General features: G+C 40.4%; 1 protein-coding gene across 1 annotated transcript in view; it reads right to left on the bottom strand.

The window, feature by feature from the left end:
* slc12a3 (solute carrier family 12 member 3) overlaps positions 1-19,745 on the bottom strand; it is a 55,901-nt gene that overhangs the window by 7,990 nt on the left and 28,166 nt on the right. Inside the window, exons 11-20 of the mRNA XM_078542956.1 lie at positions 16,902-17,009; positions 15,574-15,697; positions 14,815-14,916; positions 13,223-13,378; positions 12,571-12,670; positions 11,532-11,643; positions 10,549-10,683; positions 7,758-7,864; positions 3,831-3,913; positions 522-623 (exon numbers count right to left, since the gene is read on the bottom strand). Of these exons, the coding sequence (XP_078399082.1) occupies positions 522-623; positions 3,831-3,913; positions 7,758-7,864; positions 10,549-10,683; positions 11,532-11,643; positions 12,571-12,670; positions 13,223-13,378; positions 14,815-14,916; positions 15,574-15,697; positions 16,902-17,009 (1,129 nt within the window). The remainder of the gene's footprint in view (positions 1-521; positions 624-3,830; positions 3,914-7,757; positions 7,865-10,548; positions 10,684-11,531; positions 11,644-12,570; positions 12,671-13,222; positions 13,379-14,814; positions 14,917-15,573; positions 15,698-16,901; positions 17,010-19,745) is intronic.

Raw genomic sequence — 19,745 nt, 5'->3', positions numbered from 1 at the left:
AACACAGCTCATGGTGAGTCCTCTCCACTGTGGTTCTTGCCTGTCTACCTTTGTGTCCTTTGATCTCTCCGTATCTTTGTCTCACCCAATCTCTGCCTCAGCTGATGTATCTCTCAATTTGAATCTACTTCCATCCAGGCAGTAAGACTGCAACGCTGGCTGTACTCTGTAACTGTACCTAGCAGTAGTGCTAGGCCTGCTACATGACGAAGACCACAACAGCGAATAGGATGGGCTATGCCATTGAAGGGAGACCCACAGATATGACAGGAAATGATGGGCAAGTCACATCTTAACTTTAGAAAATCCCATTGTTGATGTTTAACTTTCTCTAGGATAGGGTGGGCAGCATACATATCAATTTTAATATATTGTACTCGATGACCTCTCTATAGATAACGTTAAAGAATTTATCTCATTATATTCTAAGCATTTGCAGTTGCAAAGGGCTACAAAACAGAAGATAATAAACAAATATACAACTCCTCCTTCTGTTATTTATGAACAATTCTGAATATTACCTCCATCATCAAAGAGCCAGTAGATGTCAATGGTCTTTTTGCCTTGCTCCAACTGGAAGATGGTACTGGCCTGTTGCGCAACAACAACAGCACTGGAGTCCACTGATTAAAAATAGACAGCAATGTTTTTTTTTACAAAATAGAATGAGCAAGTGGCAGAAGTATCATTCAGTTCAAACCAAAACAATCCCAGTGTGCTGCCATAATAAAAACTTCCAGTTCTGAAGGAGAGTCATATTGGACTTGAAGCATTGTTTCCTGTTCCTCTCCCCACAGATGCTGCCAGACCTGCTGAGATTTTCCAGCATTTTGTGTTTTCATTTCAGATCTCTAGCACCTGCAGTATTTTGCTTTTATCCCAGTAAGCTGCCATTGTTTGGTTATGAATTCCCATTCAAGATGGCTTCAGTTATTACAGATATATTTTCCCTTCAACTTTCTCCATTCTTTCCTTAAAGGCTGAGATTATAGTTGGATATGGTTTTGAGAGTGCCAGAAATCTTGACCTACTTCATGTGAGCACTGAGAGGAAGAAAGGTCACAGACTTAATAGGCAGAATCTAATGTTGGTGACAGAGAACCCGCCCGCCAGCTGGAAAACCAGCGGGAACCAAGTGTCACTTTTCTCCAGGAGGCACGACGCTATTCTAAGGCGATCAGGCACTTACCTGGGCAGCATCAGACCTTGCATTGAATTAGGCCCTGAGTAAAATGGAAATCCCGCCCCCAAAAGCTGCTGACCAATCAGAGGTTCGTAGCTCTCCTGTACTGGCAGCGCCACAGGGAATGGTGGCCACTGCCGGTATTGCACTCTAGGGGGGATTGTCATTGGATTCCTGGAGAGAGGCAAGTGTGGGCAGAGAGGGGGGATGCCTGCGAAAGGGTGAGAAGTGAGAGGGGTTAAAAGCAAGGGCACGAGGGGTGACTTTCTGCAGCCCCCATCTCGATGCAGGGTCCCTAATTGGGCACAGAGTGTCTGAGAATGAAGAACCCTCCCTAGTAGGCCACACTGACAGTGTGCTGAGTTGTCTTCCTGGATGGAAAGTTCCCACCCGCTGCTGGTTAAATATCAGCGGCGGTGGGTTAAGGCTCTTAAATTGCTACTTAAGGACCTCCAGGCTGGAAGGCTGCCCTCAACCCTTCCCATCCGGTGCTTAATCAGGTGAGTCGAGAAGGCAGCTGGGTGTCCATCTTCACCCTCTCACCACCGTGGCCCCCCCCGCCACCGAGCTTGCTTCCAGTGGGGGGATGGTGTATAAAGTTTCACCCTTAACTCGGTTTCTCCCTCCTGCCAGACCTGAGTATTCGCAACATTTTCTGCTTTTATTTCAGATTCCCAACTTCTGCAATATTTTGCTTTCGTATTTGTGATAAAGGTTGGATACTCCACCCACATCTCCATTGTAAAAAAGCAGAAGCATGGAAACAGCATGGCATAAACAGAATAATTCAGCAATGATTACACTAACAATGCACATTAAAAATGTAAATAACATCATCAATGCAAATTTACATCCTTCATTTATCATGTTTAAGTTATTGCAAGACAATTAATCTTTCACATTTTATGTTTTACTGCACTATATTTTGACTACTATATTATATAGTCTAACAATATAACTCACATGTGCCTTTAACCCCATTTCCTATAGTTTTCTCATCTTCATTTTCTTCAAATACAGCATTAAACATGGACGGTGAAGATAAAGAACCAAATCCATGTCAGGTTGGCAAACTGCATCATCAGCAGAAGAATCTAAAAACTCTGATTATTTTTACTCAGAAACCTACAGGAAGGGCCTGAAGGGCCAAGGCCTATAATGCAGGACACCACCAAGGTTAGAGAAAAGAAGGGACAGAGAAGTAAAAATTGGGTACTACTAAGCTTGTGTATGTCTGTAAATTGTTGGTAATCAAAAGATGGTATTGAATTCTATGAAAGAATGGCTTAGAGTATAAGGATAACATAGTGTCTTGATTTTAGCAGTGGTGATGATACAAGAATGAGAAAAATAGTAGTGTATTTTCAGCCTAGAATAGGCGAGAGAGAAATTCAGAGGAGCAGAGACCATATTAGTATGGAGAAACAATATAAAATGTGAAGCTTAGATAATTCTATGTTTTAAATTCCGCCTTCTCTTCATCCATTATTCAGCTTATGGGGTTTTAATTGTAGATTCAACAATGCAGATAAAAAGGCAAATAATAAATATCAGTATGGTGGATGTGAGTAGGGAAGTGGTCAGAACCTTCACTGGAAATTAGAGAAGTAGGTGTCTCAAATGCAGAACGCCCCTTAAAGTGACATTGGCTGTTGAAGGTGGTCAGTGAAACAATTAGAATATTAGATGAAGAATGAGATCTGAGATTAAAAAGGATTGGAATTAGGATTGATGGAACAGAAGAAGGGCAGGATCGTGTCTGAGGCAGTAGGAGAGTCTAAAGGATGTGTGACAAACACCAGGGACAGTTAGTCAGAAAGAGAATAGAAAGAATTAAGAGAGGATAATAGGGAAAGAGAAGCATAAAAGAGAGAAATATGGAATGGGAAGGGTAAGAGAGACAGGAGCAGAAAATGGACAGAGTAACAATGAAAGAGAAAATGTGGGGAAATATAAGAGCCAGAGATACAGAAAGGGGAATCCAAGATGGATAGATTTTGTTGTACAGGGCTTTGGTGAGATCACACCTGGAGTTTTGATCACCATACTAAGGGAAGGATACACTTGCCTTAGATGGGGGTGCAATGAAGGTTCACTAGACTGATTCCTGGGATGAAAGTGTTGCCTTTTAGAAAAATGAGAGGTGATTTCATTCAAACATATAAAATTGGAGGGGGCTGCAGAGGGTAAGTGTTGAAAGGCTGTTTTCTCCTGGCTGAAGAGTCTGGAATAGGGAGCTTGGTATCAGGTTAAGGGGTTGGTCCTTTAGGACCGAGTAGAAATTTCTTCACACAGAAGGTTGCGAATATTTAGAACACTCTACCCCAATAGAGTTGTGGACGCTCAGTTACTGAGTATATTCAAGGCTGAGATTAATAGTTTTGGACTCCAAGGGAACCAAATAATACAGGAATCTGACAGGAAAATGGAGTTCAGGTTGACGATCAGGCACGATCTTAGTGAATGGCAAAGCGGGCTCGAGGGGCCATATGGTCCACTCCTGCTCCTATTAAGTTTCATTGCACAGTGGTCATACTGTACATGTCATTGAGGAATTAATGAAACTCAATGCATGAGGATGCACAGACTCTGGGCCCTGAGCCCTAAATACATATTATCTGTGTTGAAATGTCTGTCATATACTCACCATGTGCCTGCATCATTCTTGAAATGTTTAGGCCATGCTTCATTCTCATCATGCATACACCATAATTAAAGTCGAAAGAGTCGCTATAATTCAAATACAAATTTTAAACATAGCAGCAGGAAATGTCAAGTAAATACAAAAGGTAGCTTTAGAGTCAGAAAGGTCACTTGGACTCTTTTGATCTCTAAGGCGATGAGGAACCTTCCAGATTATTATTATTTTTTTTGGTACAAATTGGCCCTGGGGTTTTATCTGGTTTTCCACCTCTCCCAAGAGGTTACATGGCTCTGAGTGGAGTGGCAAGTGTATAATAATATGATGCACAAGGCATCACTGTTGTGTGCAACAGTTTGGATGGACCAGTGGGTCTTTTCCTGTACGTCATTTCTAGATTTGATTTTATGCCTGTTGGATTAGGCTCATTAACCCTATACCATGTAGACTCGAGTAATAGTCAATCTCATGTAAAAGTTGATCCCCGAGTTTTCGATAAAAAAACCTTAATTTTCCATATACCTCCCTTTAAAGTTGACCCCTGACTTTCCAAGGACACACTGCTGTGACTCAGCTCACTGCCCCACTCTGTGCTCAGAGTGACACAGCAGAGGCAAGGTTTTGAAGGAGTTTTCTGATCTTTCTGCATCGGTGCTAGATCACAGGGTGAAACTATCCCACTGTGATATCCAAGAACTTCATTAAAATTTAATTTCTCATTGACATGACAGAGGTAAGGTTGGAACAAACTGCAGGGTCAGTGTGCACCAGCCCAAAAGGTACCTGTGCGGAGTATGTTCTCGTGTGGGACTTGATAGGGTGGATACCCAGAGAATATTTCTTGTGGGGGAGATTAAAACTAGGGGACCTAGTTTAAGAATGAGAGGTCTCCCTTTTAAGACAAAGATTAGGAGAATATTTTTCCTCTCAGAGGGTCGCTAGCATGTGGAATTCTCTTCCCCAGACAGCAGTGGAGGCTAGGCATTTAAATTTATTCAAGGCTGAATTAGATAGCATTTTGATAGACAAGGGAGTCAAGGGTTATAGGGGGCAGACAGGAAGGTGGATCTGAGACCACAACCAGATCGGCTGTGATCTATCGAGTGGCAGAGCAGGCTCAAAGGGCCAAATGGCCTACTCCTAAGTCCTATGTAGACAGCTGGTTGTGTGAGCATTGGAGTTGAAAGTATGCCCCTCGAAAACATTACCCTTGTAAAAGTCGACCCTTTTTAACTCTTTGCCTAAAAAATGGGTCTTAAAAATTTGACTTTTACAGGAGTATATATGGTGATTCCATTTACTAAATACAAAACAGAATCCTTTCACATTATTAATTATTAACAGCGTTGCCCCTTTAAGGAGAGGTACTTGGTTACATCACCATGGGGCTAAACTTTATCTGATTTTACATTCCATTTGGTCATTCTGAAATAGAACCCTTTCTTATTGTCCGAGATAGCATCTTTACATATGCACTGTTTATAAGGACAGAAACACTGTACCACGATGATATTGTTAATAACTTCCAATCAACCATTGTTAGGAAATAGAGACAGTTTAAGTAAGTTATGTGTGTATTTGTGGGTGTTAGGGATGAATTTTAGCTTTAACGTTTAAGTTTGATTTGTATTTCTGTATGTGTGTGTTAGGAAAAGGTCAAGTTGCGTTTTAGTTTCACTTTAAAAGGTGCTTACATTTCTAAATGAGTTTTACTACTCTTAAAAGAAGTTAAAGCAAACACAAGACTAGAAAAAAAAACAGTGTTGTTGACTAAGCAACAGGGGTCCAGAGAGGCAGGCCTCACCCACACACACGGAGAAAAACTAGACGAAGCAGTTTTGAGTTCAGTTTGAAGATAGCTGCCAGGAAAGACTGGACACTGGGAGAGGGAACTACAGAGAGAGTTGATTTCCCAAAAGAACCGAAAGATACCAAGGCCAAAGGAGTGAGACAGAAAACAGGAGAAAGCCCCAAGCAGACCTTCTAGTCAAAGGAAGGACAGGAACCTAGAAAAAGTCCTGTTAAGTAAGTTAAGAGTGAGGGGCAGAGAGAAAGGCTCCAAGCTTCAAGTTAAAAAGACGAAGGCTGCAGGAAGCAGATTTAAAGGGAGAACAGCTTGTGAGAAGCCAGAAGGTCCAAAGAGGCAACTGAAGGTCTGTAACTCTTTGCTATTGGCATGTGAAGCAGTGGTGTACTGCTGACGGCTGAGTCGGTGAGAGAGAGTGCGTGGAAGAAAGCTTGAATGCATGTGATGACCCAGGGGAGATGAACATCGGAAGGAGAGTTTGAAACCCTGGAGGTGGGCTTTTGTGGAAGGTGTCTGAAAGAAAGCGTCGGCTTGGGAGAAGATTCCAAAGCAACTTCTTGGTGTGTGGAGATTGGAAACCCTCATGTGAAAGATGGAGTTCAGTGTGACAAGCGTCTGGGGGCAGTTGAGGAGAGATCCATAGCATCTGTTTGGGGTGGCATCTGTCACTTGGTTTCGGAGTGTGGTGTATCTGACCATAGGCCGCCTATTGGTTTACATGGACCGCGTACTTACTGAGAATATTATAGCATAAGATAGCTTTTGTAACATGTATTATCCTTTCAAATCTATATAATCTGTAAAGTATAGTTGTGGGTGAAGGAATATTGTAATAGAGTTCATCTTTTCTTGTTAAAAGAATGTTTTATTCATTTGTTAGAAGTTCATCAGCTGACTCCTGTGATTCTGTTCATTAGCCACTCACCATGTATCTAAACAAACAAATAAAAGTTAGGATCTAGGTCAAGCCGGGTTCCACCCTGGGATCAGACTTGTCCAGTAGTAACATCAGCTAGGATCATATCACCACGCTGACAGAAAATTGACTGTATGGAGTCTCCCTCCTTCAAGTATTAATTGCTGCAGATTTTTAAAAATGGCAAACCTAATTTTTAAAAAAACTTTTCCTTCCTGTGTCTCTTTCTTAATCTCTTTCTTTCCCTCTCTATTTCTCAAACTAAACGTCCTTCTCAATCTTCCTGTTTATCAATCTGATTGGTTAAGGAGACACACAGTTGCTTGCCCTATTCACTCATGTCCCAGGTGCCTTTGAAATCTTAAGATTCAAGAGCAAGTTTAATTAACTAATGGTGTGGGGGAGATGGTGGTATAGTGGTAATGTCACTTGACTAGTGATATAGCGGCCCAGGCTGATAGTCTGGAGACATGGGTTCAAATCCCACCACGGCAGTTGGTGGAATTTAAATCCAATTAAGAAATCTGATTTACTAATGTCCTTTAGGGAGGAAGTCTACTGTCCTTACCTGGTCTGGCATACAGGTGACTCCAGACCTGCTCAGTTGGGGAAAAAAAAGCTGAATAGTAGTTTTAGCCTGTAGACAGTTGTCTCTTTTTTCATTTTCTTTAGTGACAGAAAACTGTGGTGGACCTCACACATAAGAACATATGAAATAGGAACAAGAGTAGACCATTCGGCCCCTCGAGCCTCCTCCGTAGTTCAATAAGATCATGGCTGATCTTCTTGTGTTTTGATTTTCACATTCCCATCTAACCCTGATAACCTTTGATTCCTTTACCTACCAAGAATCTATCTACCTCTACCTTAAAAATATTCAATGACCCCTTCTGAGGTGGAGAATTCCAAAGTCACACAACCCTCTCCAGCAAGCATTTACTACAATTCAGGGTTACCTATGCTCACCCATAATCAGTGGGTAGCAAAGATACAAGTTTCAGTTCATGATACAGTGTATAGTTTAGCCTTGCATGTGTTGGGAAAAGCCCAAAATATAACATCCTACAAATCAGAATACGATGAAACTTGTTAAAATTATAACACTTTGAAAAATAAATTCTCATTATCAATAGTACTTAAAGTCTAAAGTTACCTCCTTTTACAATTATTTGCCTTTTACTAAAGTAGTACAGAGTTGTTGGTTACTCACTAGATGATGCCAATGTAATTTTCCACATTCTGTGGATGATCAGATTGCCAATTCCTTTTAAATCCCATCACAAGTACGTTGGGCTTCATTCTCCCAAGACCTACAGCCTATTAAACATGTAATGTGATTTATTTTAATATATATGAACATTCTTACATGGTGGGGAAAAATAAGAGTTAATTTAAACAAAAAGAATTACATTTTTTGTAATAATAGTGAAACAGTCAGCCTCACCTCGAGTACTGAGTAAAACCAACAGCAAATTCTGACATCCGCGCGTATGCAGTTAAAAACAGGAATCTGGATTTTTTTTTAGTTTTCTGTAGCAATTTGGTACAACTGAGTGGCTTGCTAGGGCAGTTAAGAGTCAACCACATTGCTGGGGATTTGGAGTCACATGTAGGTCAGACCAGGTAAGGACAGCAGATTTACTTTTCTAAAGGATATTAGTGAACCAGATGGGTTTTTATGGCAATCCAATAGTTTCATGAGACTAGCTTTAAATTCAATTAATTAATAAATCTGTAATTAAAATTCCACCAGCTGCTGTGGTAGGAATTGAACTTGTCCAGTAACATCACCATGACGCCACCATCCAAATGCTGGGCTTCCAAGAATTTTCACATACAATGAAAGAATTAAAAAAAAGTTTTGACAGAGATACTCTAATCTTCCAGAGAGGGCGCCATAGCAATCTTTGCAGATTAAGTCAAAGCACAAACTATTCAGCCACTATTCTTGCCATGAGGATCAACGAAAAAGTTAAGTCTTACTTATCAGGCGTAACTGAGCTTTTAACATTGTACTACGTCATAATTATTCTTGAACAACCTCTCTGGCCTTGAAAAATGAATCCTATAAGTATGAAGTGTCATTCCCTCAGTAGAGCATTTAACAACTGCAAATTTAAAAAAACTTCTTTTTTGTTTTAAAGTTTAATTTCTCATATTTAAGTTTCACCTTTACTCTTGTGTGTATTTCCCAGTCTTTATTTTGCCTCCTGTACAAAGACTCAAATGTGATGTATATTCTCGGTTTTCTATTTCTAACTTTGCCCTCTGTGAGGATTCTTTGAAGTGATTAGCTGATCTTCTGCCTGCCCTGCTCCTGGACATCATGAATCCTTTGTAGAAGGTGTCAAATTCAAACTGATGTCAGAATAGATGAAGTCTGCATTCTGGAGCCTCTTAAATCTTTGTGAGCAGCTTTTTCTAAGGTCAGCGGAGGAGCCATCCTTCATCACTAACAGCAAAATTTGGTCCCATATGTTTGAAGATCATAAGTTATTCATACTGCAGTTGAAGTATTAAGCATAAAATAGCTCACACGGGACTGTTGCAGAAAAGCCATGATTTTTAAAATGGCAGCAAACATTCACAAATGGAAGTATAAGAAAGGTGGTTTGCACTGTGGCACAGTTGGATCATTTTGCATTTTTCAATTAGAAGGCATGCATAGAGTGCAGGATGATGTTCTTTTCTACCTCTTTCTCAATCCTCTTTACCTTCTACCATTCCTCAACCTAAGAATTTGCAAATAGACTATTCCAGGCCTCTGCTAAAAGTCCTATTCAGCTAGCTTGAGATTTCAACAAAGTATTAAGATGGACATCATCATATAGCATGTGAAATATCTGCTTTGATTCTTTAATTTTCACGCTTCTCATTTATTTATTTTTATTTTCCTGGGCAGGATTTTTCACATGGTTGGGGGTGGGGGGGAAGGGTGGTTTCCTGCCTTGCCACTGAAAAAGTCAGCAGGAAATGCACCCCTGCCTCTGACAGCTGTTCTGCAGCTACATAACAGCCTGTGGAGCATTAATTGGCTGAAGGCAGGACTTCTGCTCACATTTTGGGAGGAAGCCCTGCCTCAGAGCCCATTGGTCACCTGCTGGGACTACATCCAGTCCCAGCGAAGTGAAGCTAGGATCTGGATGAAAGGTGAATAGTGGAAGGTGTCTCAGTGGGGCCAGGGCTGGACAGGAAACAGCCCCCTAATTGGCCTCAATCAGAGCCTCAATTAGAGGGAGGGCCTCCCTAGGCCTCACCCGCCCTCCTGCAAGGTCAGGGGAGGGCGGATAGGCAGTGAGAAGGACACCTGCAGAATTTTACACATGCTGCCCCATCTGTAGACCGACCAGCAGAAGACCATAAAACTCTGCTCTTCGTTTCTTTTTTGACCATATATGTCTCTCTCTGTTGTTAACTTAATTTGAATGAATACAACTACATGCTCAATGGGGACAGATTTACCAATACTGTTCAGCAAAGTGAAGCCACTCGATATCCCATAACTGATTTTCTCTATGCTGATTGAGGCAAGGTTTAACCTTGATCCTTGGTGAATATAATCTAAATGAGTTTTAGAGCAGTTTCATTCTTCCTGAGTAGTTTCATTCTTGCTGAGTAGTACGGATACAGTCTTTTACCATTTGTTTGAAAGTAACTTTTTCTCAGTCAGTGGCAATAGGAGAACCATACCATTATTAAAGCAGATTTTTCCCAATGTGGGATTGAATACTGTAAATGACACAATAAGATATTGATAATTTTGTGCATACATTAAACACATAAAATACCCGAGGGAATTCTGGTCATCTATTTTAATTTGTTCTTGTGAAGAATCATCTTGATCTTTATTTTGTGCCACACTTCAACTCTGCGCCCCTGCCTCACCTCTGCTCTGCACCCCCGCCTCGCCTCTGCTCTGTTCTTCACCCCAACTTGCCTCGGCTCTGCTCTTCGCCCCCATGTCATTTCTGCCCTGTACCTTTCACATGTCATGCTTTTACCTGCATTAGCATTTGTGTTCCACTTCGTAAATCATTTGCAGCCACACTTGTATAAAAGGATTTGATCTTCCTCTTGGTCAACCACTTGATGTGTCCATTTGAGGATATCTCAGACACCTTTTCCTTGTGAGGACCCTTGGATTAAATATGGCATAATTAGACATGAAACTTATTGCTCCTCAGTGTATTTAATCGTTAGCAGTTCCAATGATTAAGCAGACTGAATAAGGGCAATTTGGTTTCCAAATGAATATCAGGTCCCCAAAGTTACACAAAACATATTGAAACTGTTCAGAAAACCAAGCAGTCTGGGTTTCTTTCCTGGAGACCTAGAGTCTCCCCTTATCAATTTCAGAGGCAGAGTGGCAGCCTGGTACCAGAGGGAAATTCCTCCATCCTGCTATCAGCCTAGACCCTCACAGAAATTCCAGACACCAGACACAGCCACATCCAACCATATCCTCCCCTCTTCTGACCACCCCATCCCATGTTCACTGCCAACAAAACTCTAATCTCGAGACATGTGGCATACAGCAACAGCAGAACTCCCAAGGTAATAGCATTGCATGTCAACAAGCAAAATTTACAGCTGCATCAAACTGCAAACCAGTATTTTTAAGTTGTTAAATGTGTCGATTTTCGGTACTGTGCTCCCAATTTGGACAGCCCATAATTCCTGTGCAGGAACTGCATAGCGCAAGAACAGGCCAAAATCCATGTCAATGTAGATATCCCATGTGTGCCAGGAGATAATACAGTCTAAGGTAAGGTCAGCTGTTCTTTTTTAGTTCTGCGCACACATAGCTATTATAGAAGATCTTAAAAAGGAACAGCTAAAGAGAGTGTGCAGCAGAATATTTATAAGTTAAACATATGGACTCTTAGTAAGGTCTCCCAAATAGCTTATTTTTACAAGGAAAGGTCACTACTGCACATTTTTCTAGAAAATGAAGCTTAAACTCCAAAGTTTCAATCACACTCACGATTAGCACATTACCGCACACCATCAAACTGTGGTTTTTGGTGACAGTCCCCACAAAATCTACCAATGCTGGACGAAAGTTAGGAGGACCAGTAAGAACCAAGCACTGAGGCCTGGAAAAAAAAAGAGAGATTTATGTTAAGGAAAATAGCATAGCTTGATTGGGACACAATCAAAACTGAGGGGGCCAGAAAATAACACACTGTGTATTTATTATGTAAGAAGCAGACTAAATACCCAAAATAAATGGACACGAACTAAATACTTGTCAATAGGTACACAACTAATTTACAACACAGTCATACTCAACAAAAGAATGTGAGATATTCAGCAGGATTATGACAAGAGATTCAACAGCATTAAACAGATTGGAGCAAGTATAACACAGTTTCTTATGATTATATAGTATGTCAAGCAGGCACTTTGTTTGAATTCTTGACTGCCAGTCAAACAGCCATTTTACCCCACTACAATATTTTTATAACTAATAAACAAACAGAAATGAAAAAAAAACAAACACTCTTTTTAGTGCCCATGATTGTTCTTCAATGTTGCTTACGGCAGTGTCTGGGAGATCAATCTTTAATTCATGCTCATTCCAGGGTAATGCTGGAGGATTGGCAATCCTAGTATCTGCCAATTACCCTGATGATCTTTACTTTCTACATGAATGCCACCAGTGTGATATGTGAATTATTTTGTCTGTGTATGGAATAAGAGAAATTAATAGATACCAACGCCTGAATCAGTGGGAAGGTTGAAGCTGAGATGACCTTCTAAGTTTGGTGACCAATTCCTGCTTAACTGAGCTTTAAGGTGGACAACAGTAAACTTGAAGAGGCAGCACCCTCTATGCTTGCATGAATTCAATTTTCTTGACTAAAAATCAATTGGCTCCTCTTCTGTTTAATTTAATGCAGAATCATTCTTCTGCCTGTTGTGAAATTATTTGTGAGGAATTGCTGATGATCCCTTGATGAGAGAAATAAATTATGCGCTGTGACTACCTGCTGCAAATCATGTGGTTATTTGTACATTACCTGTAATTTTTAATGTGATCATCCACTTCATTCAGCCCCACACAATAGGAGAGGGCCATGTTATAGGAACCAGCTTGAACGGATGACCCCCAATTTACAGCTGAAAGGGGAAAATAGGAGATATACAGAAAACACATTCATTATTTGTCTAAATATTTCTTCTGAAATCCCATTATGGGTTGGATTCTTCTCTGGTTTTAAATGGAAGAATATATTAATAATTGAAGCTCCTCATATAAAACTTGAATGGGACTACACTTCAACGAAGAATCAAACGCTAATATAAATACTTGAACACAATTCACCATTGACACAGCAGCTAAGTCCATCATTCAGGTAGCAAGAAAGAAAAAAACTTGCATTTATATTGCGCTTTTTTGCATGTCTCAGGATTTCTCAGAACACCTGATATACAGGGCTTTGAAATGAGCTGTTGTTGTATGTAGGCAACCTTCAGAAAAAGCCATAGTGTGCTTTTATTTATATGTGCTACCCAACCACAAAAGAATACTAAAAAATACTGGAAGCCGCTCCAGAATTCAGAGATATATCCAAATAAGTGAACACCTAATTAGTGTTAAATTGTATTAGTCTTTGGTGTAAAACAGAATGCAGTAATAATACTTACACTGGCAGCTTCCCTATTACTTACCAGGCTTTTTGTACAATGCATAAGCCAGAAGGAAGCCAACAATTCCAATAGCTATGAGGGCTGCCCACCACGTCAGCAAGAACATGATAACCACGGAAATGACTGCACAAAACAGGGAGGCCCACTTGTTGTAATATCTGAATGAAGGTCTCCAACCTTTTGAAAACAAAGCAAAATCTATAATTTAAAAGTGACGAGAGTGACTGGTACTCAGTGGATGTCATCTGTACGGCTAAACTGTATGGCTAGATATTTACTGACCATACAGATCTCTCTAGAGTGTCGTTGCTGCTCTAACTCTTACCAGGGAGATGGTGGTGTAGTGGTAATGTCACTGGACTAGTAACAAAGAGAACCAGGCTAATGGTCTGAGGACATCAGTTCACCACTCAGTTCAAGGGAAACAAGGGATGGGCAACAAATGCTGCCCTTGTCAGTGACACCCACATCCCATGAAAGAATAAATAAAAAGTCTGAAATCTACAGGAACATTTCCAACATTTTTTTTTTCTTTATTCTTGAACTGAGTGGTTTGCTAGGCCATTTCAGAGGGCAGTTAAGAGTCAACCACATTGTTGAGGTCACCTGTAGACCAAGCCAGGTAAGGATGGCAGATTTCTTTCCCCAAAGGACATTAGTGAATCAATGGGTTTTACAACAATCGATGATAGCCTCAGTGATGGTGACCATGAAACTAACTTTCAGATTCTATTAATTGAATTCAAATTCTACCAGTTGTTGAGGTGGGATTTGAACCAATGTCCTCACAGCATTAGCCTGAGCCTCTGGATTACTAGTCCAGTGTCATTACCACAATGCCACCGTCTCCCCCAGATTTATATTAACTGGGACATGATTAAAATAATTCTGAAAGGTGGTATTCTCTTACAACAATATGTACATAGTGCAGTAAAATACACAGTACTGGGAATATACATAGATTATAAGCAAAGAGAAAATTATTGATGAAAATATAACTTGCAGACCATAGAGGGAAAAGTTTACCTACAGGAACAATTATAATCCATTGACAGAAAACTCATGTGATTGTAAGAATATTGTGCTTCTGGAGCGCTCTCTCTCTCTCTCTCTCTCTCTCTATTTTAGCTGTGATTTTTGTGAAATGTTAGTTTTTTTAAATGGTATTCATTTCTTCCTCCAAATGTTTAGTTTTTTTAAAAAATATGTATCAAAAACCCACATTTTCTCTTAAGAGCTCAGGAATAATTATGGTTTCTGAACCACAAATGCTTTGGCTAGATCACACAGTCAGTGAGCAACCAGAGGAAGGAAATGGAAGGCTGTGATGCTCAAAGTACATGAGAACCAAAATGGCATATAAGAAACCAGAAAATTGATGAAGGAAGGGCACTATATTAGCACAACAAAAATAAAAATATCTGGAAAAACTCAGCAGGTCTGGCAGCATCTGCCGAGAGGAACACAGTTAACGTTTCGAGTCCGTATGACTCTTTGCACACTGTTTATCTCCGATTTCCAACATATCTTTGTTCTTGATACCTATCTTGATGTCAGAAATAATGACCAAATCCAAAATGAAACTTCTTGAGAAATAGAAAATGAAAACTTGCCTGGGGAGTTGGTAACTGAAGCATGGAAGCAGCTAAAATTGATGAGGGCGTATGAGCACAGGAAAAAGTTGGAGATGATGGGAGCAATCATATTCAGTTCCGCTGCATGTAAAAGAACATAACACTGGTTACAGGTGCTTTCTGCCTGTTGATACAGGACTTTTAGGATCCATTGTCTGTTGTCTGTATAATATATAGGAATATTGTATAATTTCCTTGAATCACAGCTGTATTGTTCTTGTGTCATGACATGACACAACTGAGGACTTTGATCATAACTGTGGTGTGTTTATTCTGGGAACTTGTCTCTCCAACCTATTGTCTTGATAGACATTTCCATAGCGCCAGTCTCTCTGTAGAACCTTCGTGGCTCTGCAGAACTTTGCAGCAAGTAACAGCTTGAAAATAAGATGCAAATATGTAACCTCTGGCCATTATATACAGTAATTGTTCTTCTAGAATGCTTGCCTTACAAAAATCTATTGATTCCTATAACAGCTTAAAATATATGCACACCAACCACAACTTCAAATCTGAGAGTAAATTAAATTAAAAAGCACACAATTTTTTATAAAGTATGTTATTAGGTACTTTTGTTCAAAGTTAAGTAATTTGGAATTCCATATTCACTTTTCACATTTTGAACTCAACAAATGTTGCTACAATTGCCTATGTCACCTGATGCAGGTATAACTTAGTGCAGGTACAGTTTTAGGCCTCACCAATCTAAGGTCAGAAAAGACATTATGAGCTACTTACCAATGAGAACGAAACCAACAGCAATGACATAGGTGAGGAAGTAACTGTAAATGGGCTCATTGTTCTTTCCAAAGCCCTTTCCAAAAAAGCCAATACCAGGGTAAAGATTATCTTTGCACAAACACTGTCGCGAGACAAAGGTGAAAAATATTGGTTCAATTGAACCACCTACTTTCACATAATAAATAACTTAGAATATTTGTACTGTTGATAGATATTATAGCACAAGAACCTTCACTCCATGATGTTCACTAATCCAGTATATGGAAAATAGCAGAATATAAAACTGGGAGTGAAATACAAGTTTGGGACCTCACAGGGTCAAGTAAAAGTAAAAAAGTGCTTATAAACATTATCCCAGCCCCTGAAATGGTTTGGAGTCTTAACTCACAACATGGTATGTAATGTATAAAATAGAACTCGATTTTAAAGCATCTCCATTTTAAAAAAAATAAAAGTTCCAGAGCTTCATAGCAGTTTGGGGCATCGCAATGCAAGGCTGTGTAATAATGTTTATTGAAGGATGTTCTATTCCTTTGTCTACCAGAAACTAATTCACTGTGGGCTACAGTAGAGGGCTGAAAATTGCATCAATGGTTTTGCACCAATAAGCCATATAGTTTGTGTGCATTTGGTATTATTTAAGTCAAAATATGTTTACAGTGTTATAAAAGTCAGGGTTAAGAACACGGAACATGATAGGTGCTGCAGAAAACAATGAGAATGAAATTGGTTTTGGGCCGTAGCATAGAGCGGGCAATAGTGAATAGGCAGCCCGTTTTGTATTCTGCCCAATTTTCTTTTCTGAATGGTAAGGAAAACAGGTGGAGTAAGACAAGCAGCTGGTTCACTATCACCTGGTCATGCCACCAGCCAAGGAAAATTTCACCCCCAACGTTCCTTTATACTGGGTTTTATTTATTTCCCAGAAGAATAGAAACCAGTACCTAAGTAGACCTTTTTCCCATTCCAATTTGATAGTACTAGACCAGTGCTACCCTGTACATTATAGCAATAACAACTTGCATTTATATAATGCTTGACAAACCTGATCAAACTATCCTTAAATACCCTCTCTAATACAGAAAGGTTAGACAGTCATCGCATGCTTAAGTGTGCTAAAAAGCATGCATATTAATGCAGGGAACAATGTTTCACATTATCTCTACAAGTTAATATTTGGAGAGGAAAATAGTTGCTTATAGGAAGTGTCTAATGTGACAAAACTAACTTTCATCAATCACCTCCACAATTCTAATTGAACAACATTACTGAGATGCACCACAGCGAAATTAACTATGGCGGTTAATTAGCTTGAGGAATAATACCTGGAAGACTTTGGGTGCAGACACGAGGCAGGCAAGAGCCGAGGAAAGGGTAGCTCCAAAGATCCCAGCTGTAATCAAAGGGGCAAATCCAGAAACTAGACTCATGGTCTTGGAAAAAAAAGGGGGAAAATATTTTTGTTACTTCATCAAATACTGGAATGACAGTACTCTCTTACAAGTTGTATTAATTTTAAACGAGATGGAAAATAACCATAGCGCATCACTCACTGAGTGTAGAACTGCACATGTGCTATAGGTCCGATTGAAAATAACCACAGCACAACACTCACTGCAGGTGTGAAACTGCAGATGTGTTCCAGATATGACAATGGCGGAATTGTCTGCCAGTAGTTTCTTGGCTGAGAAGTACAGTAGCAATTGTAAGATAAAGGTAGAGAGACTGCAAAGGGATTTGGACAGGTTAAGCGAGTGGGAAAAAATTTGGAAGGTAGAGTATAACATGGGTAAATGTGAACTTGTCCGTCTTGGCAGAAAGAATAGAAAAGCACCATACTATTTAAATGGAGAGAGATTGCAAAATTTGGTGGTAGAGCGGGATCTGGGTGTCCTGGTACATGAATCATAAAGTTAGTATTCAGGTACAGCAAGTGAGTAGGAAGGCAGATGGAATATTGGCATTTATTGCAAGAGGAATGGAATATAAAAGTGGGGAAGTTTCACTGCAGCTATATATGCCCTTGGTGAGACCACATCTGGAATACTGTGTACAGTTTTAGTCTCCTTATTTGAAAACAGATATAAATTGCTTTAGAAGCAGTTCAGAAAAGGTTCACTTGACTCATTCTGGAATGAGGGGCTTATCTTGTGAAGAAAAGCTGAACAGGTTAGGCCTATTTGAAGTTTAGAAGAATGAGAGATGAATTGATTGAAACATATAAGATATTGAGTTGACTGGATAGGGTGGATACCAGGAGGATGTTTCCTCTTGTGGGAACTCCAAGACATAGTAATAAGAGGCCTCCCTTTTAAGACAGAGATGAGGCAAAATTTTTTCTCTGAGGGTCATTACAGTGTGGAATTCTCTTCCCCAGAAAGTAGTGGAGACCGGGTCTTTAAATTTATTCAAGGCAGAGTTAGATAGATTTTTGTTAGGAGTCAAAGGTTATGGGGCACAGACAGGAAAGTGGAATTGACACCACAACCAGGTCAACCATGATCTTATTGACTGGAGGAGCAGGCTCGAAGGGCCAAATGACCTACACCTGCTCCTAAGTCTTATGTTCCTATCGCAGCAAAACTCTTCAGTCTCTACATATGTCTGTTGAGTTAAAACAAAGGAAGCTTTCAGGATTGATGTCCATCATTGTGCAATATGATTTCCTAATATATAATCCAGAAGGCAAAGGAGCCGATTGAGAGCAGAGTGGGATTAAAGGCACAACAGTATATCAGACCCCAGGCCAGCAGGAGCTGAAGTGGAGCAAGTCAATACAGGCAGAAATTTAGTCAAGTCAGTGCGGAAATGAATGACCGGCAGAACCAAAGGAAACTCATCAGTAAGGACGGTAAGTATTGAGGTAAGTATCTAAAATAAACTAGAATAATCAAAACTGGTTTAGCAAAAGTGAGATTAAGTTTTAAACATTAAGCTTGTTTATAAAGTCTTATATTTTATTTCTGATAGTTTAGTTGATAGTCTAATAAATAGTGACATGGCAGGGCACTTCCATCCTGTCAGATGCACATCCTGCTCCATTTGTGAACCATTGGACACTTCTTGTGCCCTGGACAACCGCGTGGGCAGGAAGAGCTCAAGCTCTGTCTTTTGGAGGTTGAACTGAAGTTGGTGTCACTACAGCATATCTGGGAGGCTGAGAGCTATGTGGATAGCACGTTTCTGGATGTGGTCACGCTGCAGCTTAATGGAATGGGCAACTGCCAGGCAGTCAAGGTGGACCAAGCAGATAGTGCAGGAAGCTGAGTGCATCGCGCTCTCTAACTAGTAGTTAGCTCTGAACACTGAGAGTGATGTTTCCTCTGCGGAGTGCAGCCAGAGCCAAGTCCACAGTGCCACAGGTGGTTCAACTGTACAGGAGGACAGGAGGAAGATTGTGACAGCAATAGTGATACTGGATCTAATGGTTAGGGGAGCAGACATGTGTTTCTGCAGCTGCAAGCATGATTCCAAGATGGTGTGCTGCCTCCCTGGCACTAGAGTCAAGGATGTCGCTGAGTGGCTGCAGGGCACTCTGATGAGGGGTAGGGTGAACAGCCAGAAGTCACGGTCCATATTGGTATCAACAACATAGGTAGAAAGAGATATGAGGTGTACAAGACGTAGTAATCCCCAGTGCTTCCAGTGCCATATGCTGGTGGGTACAGGAATAGGTGAATAGAGTGGATGAATGCATGGTGAACAGATAGTGCAGGAGAGAGGGTTTCAGACTTTTGAGACATTGGGACCAGTTCAGGGGGAGGTAGGACTAGTACAGGATGGATGGGTTGCATCTCGCCAGGGCCAGGACCAATGTACTGGTAGGACAGTTTGCTAGTGCTGCTGGGAAGGTTTTAAATTATCTCAGCAGGGGGTGGGAAGGAAGCTGTAGCATTAGAAAGAAAAAACAAGTTGCACAAGGATTGAGAGAGACAAACAGGTCAGAGTAAGAAATAGCATGAAATTAAATGGGGTCAGAGTAAGGAGAAATGCAATTAGGTTTACAGTGCATTTGTGTAACTGCATGAAGCATGGTAATTAAGGTTAATGAGTTGCAGGCACAAATGACCACACAGGAATATAATATTGTAGCAATACCGGAGACCTGGCTCAAAAAGGGCAAGATTTGGCGCTAAATATCTTGGATACAAGGTGTTCAAGTGAGTGAA

The sequence above is a fragment of the Cetorhinus maximus genome, chromosome 6, assembly GCF_964194155.1.
Source record: "Cetorhinus maximus chromosome 6, sCetMax3.hap1.1, whole genome shotgun sequence".
Taxonomy (NCBI): domain Eukaryota; kingdom Metazoa; phylum Chordata; class Chondrichthyes; order Lamniformes; family Cetorhinidae; genus Cetorhinus; species Cetorhinus maximus.
Note: the sequence above shows the minus strand (reverse complement) of the source record. Positions and strands in the feature narration are given on the sequence as shown.